Source organism: Hylobates moloch, unplaced genomic scaffold (assembly GCF_009828535.3).
Source record: "Hylobates moloch isolate HMO894 unplaced genomic scaffold, HMol_V3 SCAFFOLD_1, whole genome shotgun sequence".
Classification (NCBI taxonomy): Eukaryota; Metazoa; Chordata; class Mammalia; order Primates; family Hylobatidae; genus Hylobates; species Hylobates moloch.
This window is the reverse complement of record NW_026652276.1, coordinates 19,529,463-19,548,468: the sequence shown is the minus strand read 5'-3', so window position 1 is coordinate 19,548,468 and position 19,006 is coordinate 19,529,463. Positions and strand designations below refer to the sequence as shown.

General features: G+C 49.9%; 2 protein-coding genes across 2 annotated transcripts; one reads left to right on the top strand and one right to left on the bottom strand.

The window, feature by feature from the left end:
• The first annotated feature begins 1,217 nt into the window (after positions 1-1,217).
• On the top strand, positions 1,218-2,910 carry LOC116810352 (coiled-coil domain-containing protein 140-like). Its single transcript, XM_032754701.1, is given in 3 exon segments — positions 1,218-1,253; positions 2,406-2,866; positions 2,868-2,910. Coding segments are annotated over 3 exon segments (540 nt in total).
• Positions 2,911-12,758: 9,848 nt separating this feature from the next.
• On the bottom strand, positions 12,759-18,761 carry LOC131380723 (RING finger protein 223). The gene has a single exon (XM_058424815.1). It carries the CDS (start codon positions 18,655-18,657, stop codon positions 17,638-17,640), a length of 1,020 nt encoding a protein of 339 aa, XP_058280798.1. The 5' UTR covers positions 18,658-18,761; the 3' UTR covers positions 12,759-17,637.
• Positions 18,762-19,006: the final 245 nt, after the last annotated feature.

The following is a 19,006-nucleotide window of genomic DNA, read 5'->3' as shown; positions in this document are numbered from 1 at the left end:
GGGCCACATCCAAAGACTTCATGACTCTAAATTTCTTGTGGCCTGTGTCCCCGAAGTCCGACCTGGGATGGCCAGGACAGCAAAGTTGGCTGAGGCTGCCCGGCCTAGGGCGCCCGCACGCCACCAAACCTAACCCGGCTCAGAGCCGGGGACTCCGCAGAACAGGGCGCAACAGGTCTCAGGAATGCCGGGTGATTCCAGCCACTCTTTCTCTATCTCCAAGGCTTGGGCCTCCCCTTTATTTCTTTCTGAAGTCTCTCCGGAGCCCAAGTCACCCAACCCCCAAACCCCGCAGCTGGATGGGAGTCCAGGCCACTTCCCTATCCGGAGCCGGTGGGGCAAGGAGTCCTGGTGCCAAATTTGGCCGCGGTACAGGCGCTAATTGGTAAAGGGATGACCCAGCGGTGGGGCTTGGAAGGCGAGGGCCCGCGCCCTGCATCCTTGAACCCTGGTTTGGGAGGCAGTGGCTTTTCCCCGGAGTAACAAATTACCCAGAAAGCGTCAGGAGGACTCTCCACAACGGTGTTGTGAACGAGTGTAGCGTCCACTCACGCTCTGTACACGTTCGAAATGAAACTGGAGCCTTGAAGACGATATTTGGATAATTTGACCAAAAAAAAAAAAAAAGTAGGGGGGAGATAGCTTCCGTTGTCCCCTCTGCGCCTCTGACTCCAGTTTCAGAGACACTACAGGTGAAATTAACAGCGGGCTGGCTGTCCAGGCCAGGGTGGAGCATGCCCTTGTTAGCTTGAAGGTTCTCCCTCGCAGCCCGTTTGGATGCGTGCGTCTACAGCCCAGTCGCACTTGGGTGACTTCGGCCTGGGCTGTGAACCACCCTTCAGCGCACAGCCTCCGCACTTGGGGACACTGGCACAAGGGTTTCATGGCCCGTGGACTTCTCAGGGCCTCTGAGGGATGACTTCATACTCAGCCAGACACAGATCTTAAGAGGATATTATGATCTATGCAAAATAATGTCCCTGACCTAGTGGGGAGCGGGGGTGGCGTCTGCCACCCAGGCCTTTTCCGTCCTGTCTGAAGGGCCGAACTCTGGCAGGCTGACATGGTCAAGCAGAGAAGCTCCTGGCCACCCGCCCGGCCCCAGGCGTGACTCTCAGGATGCAGTAAAAGTTGGGCAAACGCCGAGAAACCCTCAATCCCACAGAAAGGCTGCCGGGGGCTCACGGGGAGGACATCAAAACGCCAGGTTCGTGATCATGAGCTTCCGGTCCGGATGTGATGATACAGGATTGGTGAATGCCCGGGTTAAACCCGTGGTCCTTCGCAGCCCCTGCCTCAGTCACCGTCATTAGGCCCCCCGCAGTTATTTGTCAAAAGCATTGGCGCCGCTCTTCTCCCCATCGAAAAATCAGTCGGGATGAGTTCGGATTAAGGGACTAGATGAGGATGTGGACATCTCATTGAAACGTGGTGTAGGCCAGCCGAAGTGGGTTTGCTCCTTCAGCTGGGGGAGCCCCAGGGAACGTGTGAGCGGGTTTACAATAAAGAACACATGGTTTGTGGGAAAAAAGGAAGGGAGAAGGAAAATAGGAAAGGAAAAAGAAAAGAGGGAAAGAAGAGAGAGGTACTTTTTTTTTAAAGGCAGTGTGGGAGGGAGAGAAGAATAAATCTCACAGCAGCTGGTCTCCTAGTTCATTTGGGTCTGAGAAAATTATTTTTAGGCATACAAGGAAGACAAGATTCCACAGCCCGATTCTCGGTGCCGGGGGAGGGTGTCTTTTAAAAACTAAAAGTAAGTCCTGTCTAATCTTCCAAAAAATGTTCTGCTCAATTAGGTAAAAGTTCATGGTGGGGTGGGGGTGATGTTTAGAAGAGAAATTCTTTGGTAACTGCTCTTTGGTGTGTGTATTCGGGGAGTGTGTGTATTCGGGGTGTGTGTATGTGTGTGTGTGAAAGGGGTAAGGGTTGAAGGGCCTTATTTAGCTGGGGGGACCATCTTATATTGGGGGCGGGCAGCCTAGGCCTTGGAAAGACCGGAAAATCTGATCTGTGCGGAGGCAGGTGAAGGCTGTGAGTGAGGTGGGGGCGGGAACAGAGTTGGAGGAAGTGAATAAAAGAAACCTTGGGGTCCGTTGGTTTCCTTGACGCCTGGAGCAAAAAAGTAGGCGAGTGACCATTCCAGGAACTCCTGCCTCCGGGCGCCGGTACACAAAGAGCTTGGGTCTGTGTGTCCTGCTCTTGGGGGAGGAGGGTACTGGGCAGGGGGAATTAACAGGTCTTTCTTTCGCTCGGATCAGGACTGGACTCCTTCTGACTCCTCCACGCGGCCCCAGCTCCTGAACCAGCGCAGTGAGCCTCAGCCGCTTCTCAACCTGGATCTCTTAGAAAATTTCTCCTCGAGATGGATTTCAGCGGCAGGGAAGAGGGGCCAGTGACGCGAGGAGCAAGAAAAGAGAAACACGGGAGACGAATGTTCAAACCCAGATCTCCTCGCTGAGCCTGGAAGCTCGCCACCGTGGGATCACGGGAACCAGAGGCAAGAGGCTGCGAATGAGTCCAGCACCCGCTTTCCTCGGATTTTAAAAGCGTACCTGGGGCCAGAGACTGCACAGCCAACTAAACGGAGTAAACGCAACAGGTGGAGGAGGCAGAGTTGCCAGGGGCCAAGCCCGGCGCGATCTGGCCAGTTCTTGGGGAGCGCGGACCTCGGACTGCAGAGAGACGTTTTGAAGAGTGCTGAGCGCACCTGCCTCTCGGAGATACCCAACTCCGCCCGGGCGTCTCCTGAGAACGCACAGTCCACAGACCCCGGGAGGGCTGCCCGCCCTAGGACACGTCCTCTCCCGACCCCTCACTCTTTCAAAATTGGGGAAGAGGCGGAGGAGATGCAAAAGAAGAAAGAAAGAGAGAAGAAAAGAGAGAAGGAAGGAAAGAAATTTTAAAAAATAATAAAAGGAGGGAAGAATGAAGGGAAAACACGGGGGAGGGAAGAGGGGAGAAACTCTCATCACCACAACCAAAGCAGGACGCCTAAGCTTCCTGAATTTCTACACATGACTTGCATTAAGTTCCTTCCTAGACCTTAAACTTTTTCATCTCACGTCACCCAAGAAAACTCCCATTTCCTCTTTTAAATAAAGTTTATTTTTCTGGAGATGAACCTTTAAACAAGTAGTAGGTTTGGGAGCGAGGGACAGGAGAATAATTTTGATCCAGAACCTTGGAGATTGGAGAACCAAGTGGAAAAATTCTAAAAAGATGAAAACTGACCATCTCCGACAAAGAAACCCATTGAAAGGGGCCACCGAGACCCGTTGATTAGCTGGAGAGAGCACGCGGCAGAAGTGCAGACCCCTCGCTAACCCGCCAACCTCCCAGAGCCCTCTTGCAGAAAGCTGCCCGGCTCCCCACGGTGGCCCTGCGCGCGCACCATCCTCGCGGTCTCGCTTCTTCGCCCGGGAAAACTCTGTGAGGGGCACCCCAGCCTCAGCCGGGCCAAGAGTTAAGACAAGTAGCCCCAAGAGGAAGGAGCCTCAGAGAGCTTTTCTTCCTGTTCTTCTTCGTTTTCTTTTTTTTCTAAACGAAATCTAATACTATCTGGCTGCAAAAATATATTATCACCGGCTCTGAGCCTAAGAGATTAACATTTGGATATGTAGGAAATGTAATCTGCATGGCTAATTGATTCTCAGAGTATCAGTTTAAAGGATAAAGATCGATATCTACATGATGGATATTGTATTAATAGGGGCGTAAATAAAGGCCGAAGAGTCGTTACCAAAACCTTTGAAGCCGCTTTTCGGCTCTCGGGCCCTCCACGCGGCCATTGGGTCTCTCCCACCTCCCCGCCCCCAGCTCCTGCTGTGCAGGGAGCATTTGCTTCCCCCTCCAACCTGGGACCAGGGTGGAGGAGTCTACGGTTAAAGCGAAAGTGTGTTTCACTGCGGCAACGCTAGGGAAAGGAGGTTCTTTTTTCCTGGGCTGCAGCAGGTGGACAGTAAGGCCCGAGAAAATGTAGTATTTTAACAAAACGCACCACTCCCAGAAACACACATATACGAGCCACACAGGACACAAACAACCACACGTACACACACACACACTCACACTCACACACACACAATCACGCAGGGCGGGGAGGGTTCTCAGCGTTCCCTGAGCGCCCTTTGGCCTTAGAGACACGGAATAAATGCTTCTTTCCATCCCTCGGCCCCCTCCCAGAGGGCAGCGACGAAAGCCCTGGCCGACCCCAAGGATCGGTGATCTGGGCTCCTGGAGGTACCCTCTAGATGGGGTAAGGACGGGGAAGGATCAGGAGGCTCTGCGGGAAGTGTGCGGGGCTGGGGGGCGGGGGTGCCCGCCAATGTCCGCAGAAGGCAAGGAGGCCCACTCGAGGAGGGGTGGATGCAGACAGAGTTGAGTGGGGCCCTTAACCCCAGGGAGTGCGTCCCGGTAGGTCTCGGGGCGAGGGGAACAGGATGGGGTACACTTGATCCGGAACAAGAACGCCTCGGCCCGGCGGTTGCCCGTTAGTCCCGGATCCCAGCGGCCGCTTCACCATTGAGCCCGAGCCGCAGAGGGAATTTTCCAAATGCAAATCAAACACCCTTGGCGCCCCCCTTCTTCATTAATTAAGAGGAACGTTTCGACAAAACCGGCGTAATCTGTATTAATTATGCAGCCCTTAGCGCGCCGTTCGCATCAATCACGCCCAAAGCGAAAGTGCAGGGGGCGCCTAATCCCTTCCCAGAGCGCGTTTGGAGAAGGAGCCGCGTGGCCGGCGTTTCCACCGTGACTTCCACCTTCCTGGGCTCGCCTGGAGCTGGCTGCTCACCCGGCGCGCAGGGAGGCCTTTCCTGAAACACCGGCTGTCTGCGCGCTAGCAGGACCGCTCTAGATCCCCTGACAGGCCGGAAAATACCCCCCACTCACTATTTGGGCACGCGCTCGTACGCAGAAACTCGCACAGGGACTCGCGCGGACAGTTCATGGCCCATTTCCTCCCTCCCCTCACCCCCAGGCTCAGTGGGGACCACTCGGTTCTCAGCCCTCCTCTTCCCTAGGACCCTCTAAAAAGGAGCCTGGATCGAAGTGACAGCGGGAGGCAGAAAACCTCCTGTTGCCCCAGGACGCCCCGAAAAACTGCTCTGGGGGATGGGGCGGGAAGACCTTAGAAGTTGTCAGGGCGACCAACTCCTCCCAGGTGACCAGGTTGCCATAGGACCGGCACACTGCTCAGGAGTGAGTTTTGGGGAGAGAGAGGGATCCTCCAGTTATTGCCATAGAGAACTGGGAAAGTTCGCAGCCTCCGGGTCGCAAGTGGGAAAGTTGACTAGAGATTGGGGTTAGAGGGGGTGGCTGCAAACTCAGGTTATTTCCGGGCAGCCCCGCAGCAGTCTTGTCCGCTGAAGGCAGGTTACCCTGGGCTTTCAAGGGAAAACGCCTTGGGGCGGGGTTTCCTGTGCGACCACCTCTCTCAGCAAAGCAGTGTTTGGTCTCTTGGCCTGACCTTGCTCCCTAGTCCCACCCTATACTAGTAGGTCCTAACCTTTCTGCGCTTTGAGCCTGGACCATCGTCCCTTCAAGAGATTCTACTGGATAAAAAAAATTATAAAAGCTGGATCAAGCTTGGCGTCGGAGGTCTGGCCCTCAGCTGGTCCCCACCCTAAAGGACTGGCCTGCCCACCCTCACGTCCTCGGGCGCCCCTGGCTCGAGGGCCTTTCGGAGCCTCCCCGGGAAGCAGAAAGTCGCACCGCACACTGAGCCTTTCCTTCGAGCGCGCTGCCGGGAGCTAATGAGCCCCAGCACGCAGCCTTGGGCACCTGGTGGCCTGCGAAGGAACCTGCCCCACTGTGCTGCTTGGGCTGCACTAGCGGAGACGATAGTGCGTGTGGGAGTGGCCCACGAGCACCACCCGCCAGGGTTTAGCAGCGCCTGGAGCACCTCCCTCTTCCCTGATGTTTCCTTAGTGCTGGAGCTGGGCGCACTCCGGTGTCCGGCATTCTCACATTCAAGCATTCATTCTCCCTCTGAAAGTTCTCAGGCTCCTTGGCTCACGGGTCGTCTCCTGGACCTGAGGCACCTGCGAACCCTGAGGGTCACCAGATTATTTTATTGTCCCTCTCTTCCCCCACTGAATCTTTGGCCGGGCTAGTCTTCCGGTTTCGCCTGGAATCGATCGCACTCTGGCACACGTGGCCTTTCACTTATTCCACATATACTTACTGAGCTTCTACTACGTGCCGTTCCGAGTGCTGGCGCCACAGCAACGAAACAGACCAAAGTCTTTGCCCTGGCAGAGCTGATGATCTAGAAAATAGCAAAAAATAATACAGAAATGCACCCTGCCAGGAGATTGGTTGTAAGACTGAGGCTCAGCTCTGGAGAAGCTTGAAGGGCCAAGGGTGGGGTAGTGAGTGGGCGGGTATGAAAGGCTGGGGTGCAGTTGACATTTCAGCAGGAGTGGTCTGGGCAGGCTCTATGGAACTATAGCTCCTTGCAGAGAAGGGAGAGGAGGAAGGAGTGTTGGCTGAAGGAAAGGCAAGGACAAAGGAAAGTGATGAAACCATGTAGTCCACAACACTTTAGTGAATGCCTACTGTGCTGTGGCAGTCTGAGGTCCTGGAAAACTCCTGGCAGGGCCTGGGCAGCCAAATCTGCAGATATGCTTCCCTCCAAAACAGGTAGTACTTGCCTCCTCTGGGGGCCCAGCATCTCTCTAGATGTTTCCCATTGTCTTCTTTGGGAAGATATTTCAAAATGGCTATGGGAGGGGTGACAGGGGGACTGAACCTTCTGATGGACCGGCTGAGGTTCCCTTGAGCCCTGTTCCTCACACCACCTCCAGGGGTATGGTAGCTGTCACCGTTGACATGCCAGAGGTGTGAGACTCCTCCCTTCCAGTGATCGTGGCTCAAAAATCCAGGACGGACCTGGGCCTCTTCATCTAGCCCCCATCGGGTGAAAAGTGCATTTTTATTTGACAGAAAATGACAGCGCACCTTCTTGGGGTCCAGATCCCCACTCTACGGGACCTGTCACTCCCATTTCCCATACGGGAGGAAACTCCCTCCAAGGCAGGGGAGACCTTGGGAAAGCTAGGAGTATCCTGCTCCACATTGCGGCGGCAAGTCTGGGTTTTCCTCCTGGGTGATTTGGAGGAGGTATTACCACTTTGGCAGTGGGAGGGGTGTGGGAGACTCCTCTTTCCAGATAATCCAGAGGAGCCCAAGGCCCTAAAGAACCAGTCGTCATTCCTTGGCTGGTATTTGTAATTTAAATGGAAAATAAACCAGCAGGAAGAATTCAGGAGGAAATATTTTCACAGGGTTTCATAAGTTATTACAAAGTCTTTGAACACATCTTTGAAAGCCTAAGAAGTTTGGGACCAAGGAATGCAACAGATGAAGTGGAGGCAACAGTGTGTTGCCCTGCAGTAGAGGCTTGAAAAAAAAAAAAGACCCTTTCTTTCTTTCTTTCTTTCTTTCTTTCTTTCTTTCTTTCTTTCTTTCTTTCTTTCTTTTGTTTTCTTTCCTTCTTTCTTTTGTTTTCTTGTTCTTCTTCTTGTTCTTATTCTACTACTTCTTCTTCTCTCTCTTGTCTCTCTCTCTCTCTTTCTCTCTCTCTCCTCCCCCCCCCCTTTCTTTCTTGAGATGGAGTCTCAAGGCTGGTCTTGAACCCTTGGTCTCAAGCCACTCTCCCACCTTGGACTCTCAAAGCCACTGTGATTATAAGAATGAGCCACCATGCGCACCTGACATAACACTACAGATTTCTCAGAGCAATATGCAGAAGAGCTTCACAGTCAAACAGAGCAGTACTTACTTATCACAGGGACTACTGATAAAGTAAAACCTACCAATAAATAACTTAGAGCTGCTCATCAGGGAAGTAAACAGGAACCTATACCGGTGGAAGAGGTGAGAAGGCCCATGTTGAAAGAGAATCTTCGTGGCATCTCCAAACTTAATCTTCATATCTCCAAAGCAATCCAAAGAGGTTCTCAGAAAGACCAGGTACCTCTGTCATAATGGGGACATGAGAATCATGCCTATAATAGAAGAGAATCTCTGATCCCTCAGTACAAGGTCACATGATAGGGGCTTTGCTCCACTCTTCTGCTTGGTGAAGCAGTTTGACTTTCAGAAGAGCAAACTGTGTGGGTTTCACTGGAGGAGGATGACTCAGGAGGGCAGGAGCCAGACCACGGGACATTCAAAAGCAGGGTGGCAGGAAAAATCAGAAAAGCGTTCCAAGCTCAAAAAGCAGGAAAGTCCTAGGAATGAATAATCTTAGAGACAGAAAAAAGGAAAAACTCCGGAAAAAGAGAGGATTGCTCCAAACTGAAAAGAATGATGGAGGAAGAGAGAGAGAAATAGAGGGAAGCATCAAATATCAGAATATAATTACTAAGATATTTCTGATAAAACGAATCCTAACTGATGTTCTACATGGAATCCAGGTGGTATATTACACTGGGCAACAATGAATGATCATTTCCAATTTGAAGGACATATTTGCACTGGGAGAACTGATCTTCATCCCCAATTCACTCTTCCATAATAGGGGAAAAATGTTAGAAAGGAAAATGCATTATTTATGATCCTATCATGGGCTGGACAAATTACATATAACCTTACTTTGTACTGACTTAAGAAAAAACCTATTTGTTTTGCTCCCAAGGTTTTAAAATAAATCGAGTTTGGACTTTGCCTGCTCAAACCTTGCAAAAGTGAAGAAAAATAGGAGAAAAGGTGAAGGTAAAGTAGTCAAATACTTGGAATAAACCCTTTTAAAGTAGAAGTCACTGAAGTGCCAGGGTGGGGGAATCAGGGAAGAGGATGCCACTATTCCCTGCTTAGCATTACAAACTGCTAAGCCATCTCACCTCTCACCTGTCTCAGTCTCGGTCCTGGGAATCAGACGACACTCTTCATGAGATTTCTCGGAGGACATTTTGGTGTCTTGGGGCTGGCAACATGAGAGCTTGGAGGGCCTGCTGTCCTGCTGCGGGGGTTCCCCACCCAAATAAGCTGAATAAGGTATCTCGGGAGAACTAAGGAAATCCACATGTGGTGACAACAGTACTTGATAATGGTGAATCATAAAAGTATATGTTTACTGAGTGCTTAGTAGATAATGGTATTGTTCTCAGTATGTTACAAAGATTCATCTACTTACTGCTCAAATCAATTAGGTTATACCTAGTTAAGATGAGAAAAGGAGGTACAGATAGGTTAATTAACTTGCCCAAGGTCATACAGCTAAGAAGCCGCTGTGTTAGGGTTTAAATCAGGACAAGGTTATGTTACCAGTCCTGGTCCGTTAGAAAGTACTCGTTTTCAGCCCCGGAAAGCACGAGGTCTGGAAGCTACCTAAATACTTCATCTTTCATTGTTTGCCTTGTTGTAGCAGTAAGTAAATGTCAACAAAAGTTACCTTTAATGCCTTCAGGAGACACCAAACTAACTTATCTCGATTGAAAATAATTTAGAAATTTACTTCACCTCATTTCCCTTTTAAAATACGTCAAATAATCCCACTTTAAAGTGCTTCCTTATTTGACTGATTGATTGATTGAGACAGGGTCTTGCTCTGTCACCCAGGCTGGAGTGCAGTGGCCGGATCATAGCTCATTGCAGCCTCGAACTCCTGGACTCAAGCGATCCTCCCGCCTCAGCCTTCCAGGTAGCTAGGACTACAGGCGTGTGACACCATGTCCGGCTAATTTTTGTATTTTTTGTTAGAGAGGGGAATCTCGCTGTGTTACCTAGGCTGGTCTGGAACTCCTGGCCTCAAGCAATCCTCCGGCCTCGGCCTCCTAAAGTGTTGGGATTACAGGTGTGAGTCACTGTGCCCTGCCTAAAGTGTTTGCTTATTTTAAACAACCTTTTTTTTTCTTCCCGGGGAAAATTTATTAGCCTATATATATGCCATGCAGAAAACAACTTGAGACACTTCAGCCTCAACCCTCCGCCTCTAATTCGGTCGGGACAATGGCAGGCGGAAGATGAAGATATAAAGTAAGAATTCCAAGCTTCTCGCCTTCCTGTTACAGCCGATCTGCTCTGCATTTGGAATGCGGCGTCTTTGCGGGCGTTCCGAGGCATTCCTACTCCGCTGCAAGCCCCGCAGAGAACCTCGCCTTCTTCCCGACCGCCAAGTCTGATTGTGCAGACGTCGTAGAAGGTCTGGGATAAGGACTGTGTTGCTGCAGAGGCAGGGTCTTGGGCCCCTGGGCGTGAGGACCCTCGGCCCCTGGGGAGAAATTTACAAACGCACCTCAAGACTCCTAAGGTGTTTCCAAGTCCCCCTTCCAACTTTCGTGTCCAGGTCACGCTGCCCCGCCCTCGGACAATGAGAGGGTGTGTCAAGATGCTCTTTGCGTCTTTGGAAGCCGAGGGGGAAATAGGAGACTTTCGATCGGGAGCAGGTTTTCGGGAGCCGTTCGGGGCTGAGATTCTCGAACCCCTGCTGGGGGGCAAAAGCGCAGGAGAAACCTGGGACTAAACGAAGGCGACTCCCCGCAGGGCGCAGGCACCGTACCCGGCGTTTGTTTTATTCTTAATTTACTTTTTGGGGCACCTCTGCTATTGTTACAAATAAATGCGAACGCGGAGCTTTTGGGCGGGCTCTGGGAGCGGCCCGTGGGCATCTAGGAATATTAAAAACGTCATCCGGTTGTAAATAACCTACTCTCCAGGCCCTGAAATCCGGGACGTCACAGGTGAGGCTGAATACCGGGTTCGCACAAAGGCAAACCAAACTCAGCCGGGATGCCGAGTGATGGGGTTGGCAAGATAGTGTGGCCGCTGGTTCCCTCCACGCGTGACAAGTGGGCTCATGACAGCGTCCTTCTGCCTTGGATTTGTCCCCGAGCCCTCCCCTGCCTTTCCGATCTCAAACTCACCCTTAATGGGGCTGGCAAGTGGGGCGAACGGGACAGCCTAAAGCGTCGTTGGCCCGGCCGAGAGAGGCTCAACGCCTGTCACCCTGGGCGGCCTTGGGTCCTTTCCAGTCGGAGAGGCTGCAGGGGAGGAGGAAGACCCCGCCAGCTCCAGGGTGCAGGATTCTGCCCCTCCCACCCGAGAGCCTCCCCCGGTGTCCCAGTGGCAGTGGCTGCCCCGGGCCGCGGTCGCAGAGTAAGCAGGGACCCCAGTCCTCGGTCCGCGCGCCTTGCCCCTTGGGCTCAGCTTCGAGCCACCGCCGGCTTGCGCACCCAAGGAGAGAAATGGAGGTAATCCCCCGCCTCCCACCGACTGCCGGAAGCTCGGCCTCTGTGCAAACCAAAGTATATACCTGCACCCAAGAGCATGGAATTAATTTACACGCTGAATGGCTACTATTAAAAAGGATCTTTTTAACAGCTCTCCTGGAGAGTATTTTAAAACACGACTCTGCGCTAGATCAGCTCGCCCGTCGGCACCTGTCAGCGACCAGCAGACAAGTTGAGATTCCCCTTTCAGCTGTCACTGGCGATGACACCCACATCTATCACTGGCGATGTTTTGTTAATTTAACCTCGAGACTTCCCTGATTATCCGCATAATCCGTCCTCAAATCCCCTCGTTGTCACTGCATTTTGATGACACGGGGGACTTGGACAGCACCTATTTTGTGGGGGATGGGGAAGCCCATAGAAAAGCCCCCAGATGGGGGAAGGAGCAACCGCCACCCCGCCCACGTAAGAAAAGATCCCAGCAGCCAAATACGGATGCAAGTATTTACTTAACCTTCTTGAGAACGCTAAGGTAACAGGAGTGTGTGTGTGTGTGTACACGTGTGTGTGTGCGTGTGTGTGTGTGTGAGAGAGAGAGAGAGAGAGAGACAGAAGCAACAATTAAATAACCCTCCTTTGGTGATTCAAGACCACTTCCAAAATTCAAAATCCAAGCATTGCCTCAGCATCTCCCAATCGGTTTCTAAGACAGGGCACCTAGTGGCGTTTAGTTCATTAAAGTGAGATTAGGAAGATAGTCGCCTTTCAGTAAATACGTTAAATATAATGGCTTTCAAATTTGGCTGCACAATAATCTCACATGGAGTGCCTTTAAAAAAATACCGATGCATCTCCTTCTCCGCTGGCCCGTCCAATTAAATATATGTCTCTGGGGGCAGGAAGGGTGCTTCTGTAATTTTTTTTTTAAGGCTCTCCAGGTAATTCTAACTTGCTAATAGGGTTGAGAACCTCCATAAAGCTCATATGGTGGATAAATTTGCTATGTGTGAATTTAATAGGAAATGAGCTTCTAGGGACAAATCATTTGCCTTGCAGAACTTGGCCCTCCAATTTTTTCCAAGCAAAGACTGTCTAATTCTCACTGGAAGTTAATTCTTCCCCAAACTTTGCATCAGATAGAATCTGCTCTCTACCTCTCAAATTTGACTACAAAATATTTTTAAAGTCACACAGTAGTGACACAAATGTGTTATTTATATATGATGGAGAATACTTGTTTATGTGCTATGAGATAGCTGAGTGGACCATATATTACCACAGTTCTTGAAATCATAGTTGTTGAAATAAAATTGTTCTACTCTTGCAGTGATTGAATATGCTCTCTTCTGTTTATTTTGTGGTATGTTTTGTAAGATTAAAAGCTAAAGAAACTTTTTGCATATTTTCTCCACTCTCTTCCTACTTCAATATCCCCCACTCAACCCCATGGAGATGTGGTATTTCTAAACCAAAGATAATCCAATTTTACATGCAAAGACAGCTTAAAAAAAAAAAAAAAAGGAAGTGTGCACATTCTTCCTCAGCTCCTAGGAATATTCTTGGAAATTAGGCATTGAATATTCTTACTTCTCCAAGTATATTTTATAATCAGAAATTATTGTGAATTCATCACAGAGACAAACTTGTTTTTCTTTGGCATATTTCAGTCTGCATAAGAGTACAGAAGGCTTAGAATCAAAACTGATTGGATGAAACAATGCCGATATATATTACAAAGCTTATCTTCTATGTAAAATCAAAAGAGATCTCTAGCAGAGGATAAATTCAATTTCTTACACTTTCTTCATTCACATAACTTCAAACAAGATCTGGCTGCAGTCATTTCTAACATTCATTTCAGAAATAGATACTACAGTAAATATTAGCCGCTCCTCAAACAAACTTGCACTATAACAAATACAATAAAAACATATGATTTCAAAGGAAGAAGTGTAACGCATATTTAGCAAGCATGCAGTTCATTGTCCATAAAGTGAATTTCATCATCTTTGTATAATAGCAGAAGTGTGAAATACAAATATAGCTAACAGGAATTAAATCATTAAAGAGTGTACGAGTTGAATCACAGAATAACTGGGGGATTAGTTATTAAGATCATAATAACTGGGAAATTGCTTAGTTATTAAGATCATAAAATTAGCAATTCTATGAATAACGATTTATTAAAATGGCAAAGATTGAATACTTAAGAAAACAGGGAGTAACAAATAGTAAGAAATTTAATAGAACTTTTTCTCATGTTGGAAATTCCACTGCAATGTGCTTTTTTCCCAGTTACGCAGGTGCTGTTAGCCTTGGAGGCGACAATGTAGACATGTTCACAAAGATACCTTAAAATGTCACACAATGCAGAACTGATTAAAAATGGAGGCCAAATGTCCTTTAGTCTCTCTAGCAGTTCCTATCACTGAATATAAAACAGTAAAAGTTCCACTATTATAGTGCTAATTTTTCTCAAAACTCAAAGTGCTTGCCAGAAGTATTTTTTTGCCTTTCAAAAATTCTTATGAAGTAAGGAAGGAAACTGTTTACCTAAGCCTCCCAGGATCTCAGGAGTTATGGTCAGTGTGAGTCTGGGAAGCCAAGTCACTTAAGATTAATTCCAGAGTGTCCCTTCAGCAGACTCAACAGAACGTTTATCAGCCACTCACTATGTACCCAGAACTGGTTAAGGCTTTGTGGATCAAACGGATGACCAGATAGACAAAGTTCCTGTTTATGTCTTTACATTCTGCTGGAGAGTGATGAAAAATGCAACTGATAACTAAGACTACTGCAAACAGTATGACACATATTATACAAAGTAAATCTCATTAAGAAAGTAAAACTGGGATAGATATCCACTGGGAGTAGATTGGCCAGGGCAGACCTCTCTGGGGAGGTAATATTAGACACTTGGAGACCTAAATAAATGCAAGGTCCATATAGGGCTTTAGTTTCCAAAGAATTTTCATGAATTTACCCTCTTATGTGTACAAATCTTCACACCAACTCCATGAGGTAGGGGGCGCTGATACTCCCCACCCCTAATTTTATAGATGGGGAGCCTGAGACTCAAAAGAGGTTAAATGATTTTTAATGGTCTTTCCGACTAAAGAGAGAACCAATGTTCAGGCTTACACCTCCTGCCCGCAGATACTGACCCCAAATCCAATGTGCTTTCTAGATGTGCCTGTTGTTCACTACATTATATTGTATTCAGAGGCTGAATGTTTAATTCACCACCTGCATCATGAGTTTCTTTCACCTGAAATGTAGATCCCCTGAAAGCACGGTGATGAGTCTAACCTGTAGCCCCAGAATCTAGGCAGAATGTGGCCCATGGGGACCAGGAGTTTCCAAGCAGGTGCAAAGATCAGACCAGGCCTGGCTTTTTGTAGTGACTCTACTGGTAGTAGAGGTGTCCAGGATTGAATCAAGCTTTTCTGAGATGAAGAGAGTTGCCATGGGAAGGGAGAAAAATACCATTTTCACCAGGAGCCCTCCAGACAACTCACTTGTTATTTCAACAATTACTTCTTAAACTCCTGCTTTGTTCAAGGTGCTGGTGTATAGGTGTTTCCACATGAATATAAATGATTAAATCCAATCTGCTGAATGGAGAGAGGGGAGAGAGACCTGAATGCCAGATAACCACTAGAAACCAGACAGATATTTTCAGTGACCACATCTTGCCACTCAGTTCCTGATAGCAAAATCAGAAATTAGCAATAAAGCATGGTAAGCCACAGAAAATATCTCTCCATGTTTAGATACTGATCTGCTAAGTGTGTCTCTTTGACTTAAAAGTATTCTAACTCAAATTTCAATTACATGAAATTTACACGTGCAATCCATAAGAGAAGCAAAATGTGGCTTTTGTTGTCATCGAGGTGATTCAACAATGTATTTCTCAGTTATGAGGAATCTTTTACGTTACATTATTGGCATACTTCTCTGGAGCACAAATAAACTCTAAGAAGAAACCTGGTGCCCAAAGTAACCTTAGACAGACTTCCAGGTTGCCAGTTTAGCACACATAAAAAACTCATGTGTGTGTACACATGTACACATGGTTACAGCCACAAAGCCAAGTTGTTACCAGTATGCATATATTTTATATATAATATATCTTTAAACATAAACCTAATACATACATATATACACGTGTAGCTGCACTTGTGCAACTCAACAGTTTTTAGTGCAAACAGAATCTTAGCAATGGAGGTAAATAAAGAATGAATAAGAGGCAAAAATGGATATAGAAGTAAAACACAAGACATGGGGGTATAAGTAAATTGAAACTAAGCTCTGAAAAGTGATTTTTAGTAATAGAAACCTAAAAACATTTCATAGAAAGCAAGAACAAAGTCTCACAACAGAGTTTAGTTTTAGTGGATGTTGTGGTAGTACATATGTAAGTTACTTCTCTCTTCAGAACACAACAGATCTCACTGGGCCTTCCAGGGTCATTATTCCTGGAAATAATCCCACAAAATGCCCATCTTAGCAATGCACATTTCCATGTGTGAGTTATTTCTCCCTCAGCCTCATTTAAAAATGTGAAATTTGGATTTAGATGGGGACATGTATTTAAGGAAGAGAAGTGCCACACAAATAATGGAGCAATTTTACCATGAAATTAATGTCATGAAAATAGATATTTCTATAAATACCTCTTGTTTTTATTATTAAGACAATGCAGACATAAAACACTTCATACTGTAGTTTCTACATTGCAGCCAAACCACTTATCAATGGCCAATAAATTACTTCACTCCTATGATAGATACAAATGCTCGATTCAAGTTCAATTAATAGAATAGTGTCAGGATATCATGCAGACAGCTTGCATAAATACTCGAGGAATAATAGCATACCTTCAGTAGCTTCTGTGATTTTTAAGCATGAAAACTTTGTCTTATTCCAAATTTCAAAAGATGGAATAAAGAATGTTTTCATATAAAATACATTTGGAACAGTTTTCCTTCTTAAAAAAAACAGGCTTCTAACCCACTTGCAACATATACTGGTAATTCATCTTTGTAGTTACAAAATCAGATAGATATATATTCTTTTTCATCTCATGTGACCGTATGTGAACATTTCAGTAATTCCAACAATATCAAACAGCTAAATTCAAAATCATGTAATACTTTCTAATACGTGTATACGATATATATCTTTGTAGTCAAAGGCAAAAAGACCTTCAGTTAGTTGATTTCATCTTTGGGCACTAGTTTATATATTATCAGATAATTAAAAGTCATTAGTTATTTCACAGTATAAAATATTGAATCAATTACCAACAGGCTTTTATTTTCTGCTCCTAATTTCGAAATGTATTTGGACTCGAGGTATGGGACTAATGTCACTGCTTATCAAACAATTTTCTGGATATCTTAATGCACAAAAATTTCCAGATTTATATATTCAAAAATAAATTATATCTTAAATGAAATTAAGAAAAAAAGGCAAGGGAAAGGAGAAAATCTAGTTTATATTCTGTGTGAATAGCTTTCAATATCTTCCAGGTGGGGGCAACAGTAAGTCACTTTTGAGAGAAGGGAGAACAGGCTCTTTAAGCTCCCTGAGTCCAGTTACAGAAGATGAAATGACTTCCTGGCAGTAACACTGTGAATAAAACAACCACAAGCTTCCAGGAGATGAGACTTCTGGGCTCTGCTCCAGACAACTCCCGGCCATGGGCAACAGGGCCCACTGCCCTGGGCGCGCCGCCGCCTCGGCCGCTCTGAGTCGGCTCCGAGCGCGCACGCGCGCCGTGTACCTGCCCCACCGCGCCCAGCTGCTGCCTGCCGGTTCTTCCAGCAGCTCCGGGCACGCCCGCGCTGTGCCGGCGGGGAGTGTCCGTCACTCTCAGCGCTCAGGATCTCTCCCTTTCCAGGACCGCTAGGAAGCAGGAAACCCTTTTCCTCTCACGTTTGCATCCCATTCATTCTTCCTCCGGGCAATTCAAGTCTTTCACAGCCGCCACAGATGCACGTGCGCGCGCGCGCGCAGCTGCACCTTTAAAGAAACTCTCAAGTCCTGGCGGCCAGAAAACCAGCTTTCAGGCGGGGCGGTGGGGCTCCTCCTCCCCTTGCCTCCTCTCTGCAGATCTTTGTGCTCTAGGGAGGGATGGCCGCACGTTCTGACTAGGACGAGGGTGGTGCATAACGCAGAGGTCAATTTTGCACAGTCCAGGCAAAAGAGACCCCCAACCAGCATCCCTGCCTGTTCAGTTTCCCTCTCTGGCCCAGGGCGAGGGGCGACAGAAGCCCGAGGGACAGAAAACCGAGGCCCCTCAGTGGCCGAGTTTGGAAAGGGTGTGAGTCCGGGAGAGCCCGGGGGCCGCAGGGAGAGGGCGCAGAAGCTCGAGCGCACCGAGCCAGAGGCCCCCTCTTCTCCCGCCGGGCGGGGCTGGAGGTGCAGGCGCCACTTCCGCAGCGCGGCCCGGCTATGTGTCGCTCCTCCGCGCGCCGCCCGCCGCCGCCCGTGCCCTCGGGCCGCTGCCGCCGCCGCTGCCTCCCGTCGAGCCCGCGGCCGCACCCTCGGGCCGATACTTGAGCCAGCAGATGACCCAGGTGACAACGACCGAGAAGAGTGCCAGGATGCTGGCCACCGACAGGCAGATGGGCCCCACGGGCGAGGGCGAGGGCGACCCGGTGGCCGGTGCCTCGCCAGGGGGCGCCCCGCCTCCGGGGGGTCCCCCGCCGCCGTAGTGGTTGACGAAGATGAGACCAGTGAAGAGCAGCACCACCATGGAGAGGAAGGAGAAGACCACGCACACGCAGCCGGCGGTGAGCGCCGCGCGCTTGCAGTTCTGGCAGCTGTCGTAGGCGCCCGGGGCGCGCAGGCCGGAGCCGGCGCGAGGCCCGGGGGCCGGGTCCTCGGCAGGCGGCGGCGGCTGCGGCGGGGCGGGGGAGGGCGGCGGTGGCGGGGCTGGGGTGGGCGGCGGGGCAGCAGCGGGCGCGGGCCGGCGCGCGGGCAGCGGCGGGAGGCGGTCCTGGGGCAGCGGGTCGTGGGCTGCGCGCAAAGCCAGCGGGAAGGCCTCGGCGAGCTTGGTGTTGTTGGGCAGGCCGTGCACGCGGCTGTCGGGCAGCGGCGTGCGGTGGCGGCACACCGGGCACGCGATGGCGCCTGGCGGGCAGAGCCAGGGCGGCGGGCGCTCAGGCGCGGCGGCGGCGGCGGCGGCGGCGGCGCGGAGCTGTAGCTGGCTCAGGCACTCCTGGCAGAAGGTGTGCAAGCACGCCAGCAGCTTGGGCGCGCGCCGGTCCGCGTCGAAGTAGTTGTAGCATATTTTGCACTCGTAGTCCTCAAGCGGAGGGAGGCCGGAGACCGTCTCCGCTGCGTCCCGGGCTGCTGAGTCTCCGCAGTCCGGGGCTCCCTTCGCGGCGACCTCAGCTCCCTCTCGGCTCCCGGGGCTGCTGCTCGGGCTCTGCTGGCTGCCGCCGCTGTCGCTCGCCGGCGCTGCCATGGCATGATTCGCCCCTCATCGGGGGCAAGGTGAGGTGCCTTCCTCCCCCTGCACCGCCGCCTGGGCTCCGGGCGGGGAGGAGGCTCTTCTGCCTCCCCCCTTCTGACTGCTGTCGCCTGGCGGGGGAGGCACCGCTAGCTGGGCCAGGCGGGGGCGCAGCAGCGACCGCCTCCCCCTCCCGCCTCCCCGCCCCCCGCCCCCGGCGCGTGCACCACGGTCCTCCCCGTCCCTGGGCTCCTCTGCAGTTCCCCTCGGCCCCCTCAACGCAGCTTTTCCAGCAGCTTAGGATATCATTTTTTGTTGGACTTGAAATTGGGAGTTGAGGGCAGCCTGGAGGCGCGCGGGAAGG

Bases quoted from the DNA above. Each gene is read 5' to 3' on its own strand.
- LOC131380723 (XM_058424815.1), bottom strand. From the start codon at position 18,657: ATGGCAGCGCCGGCGAGCGACAGCGGCGGCAGCCAGCAGAGCCCGAGC.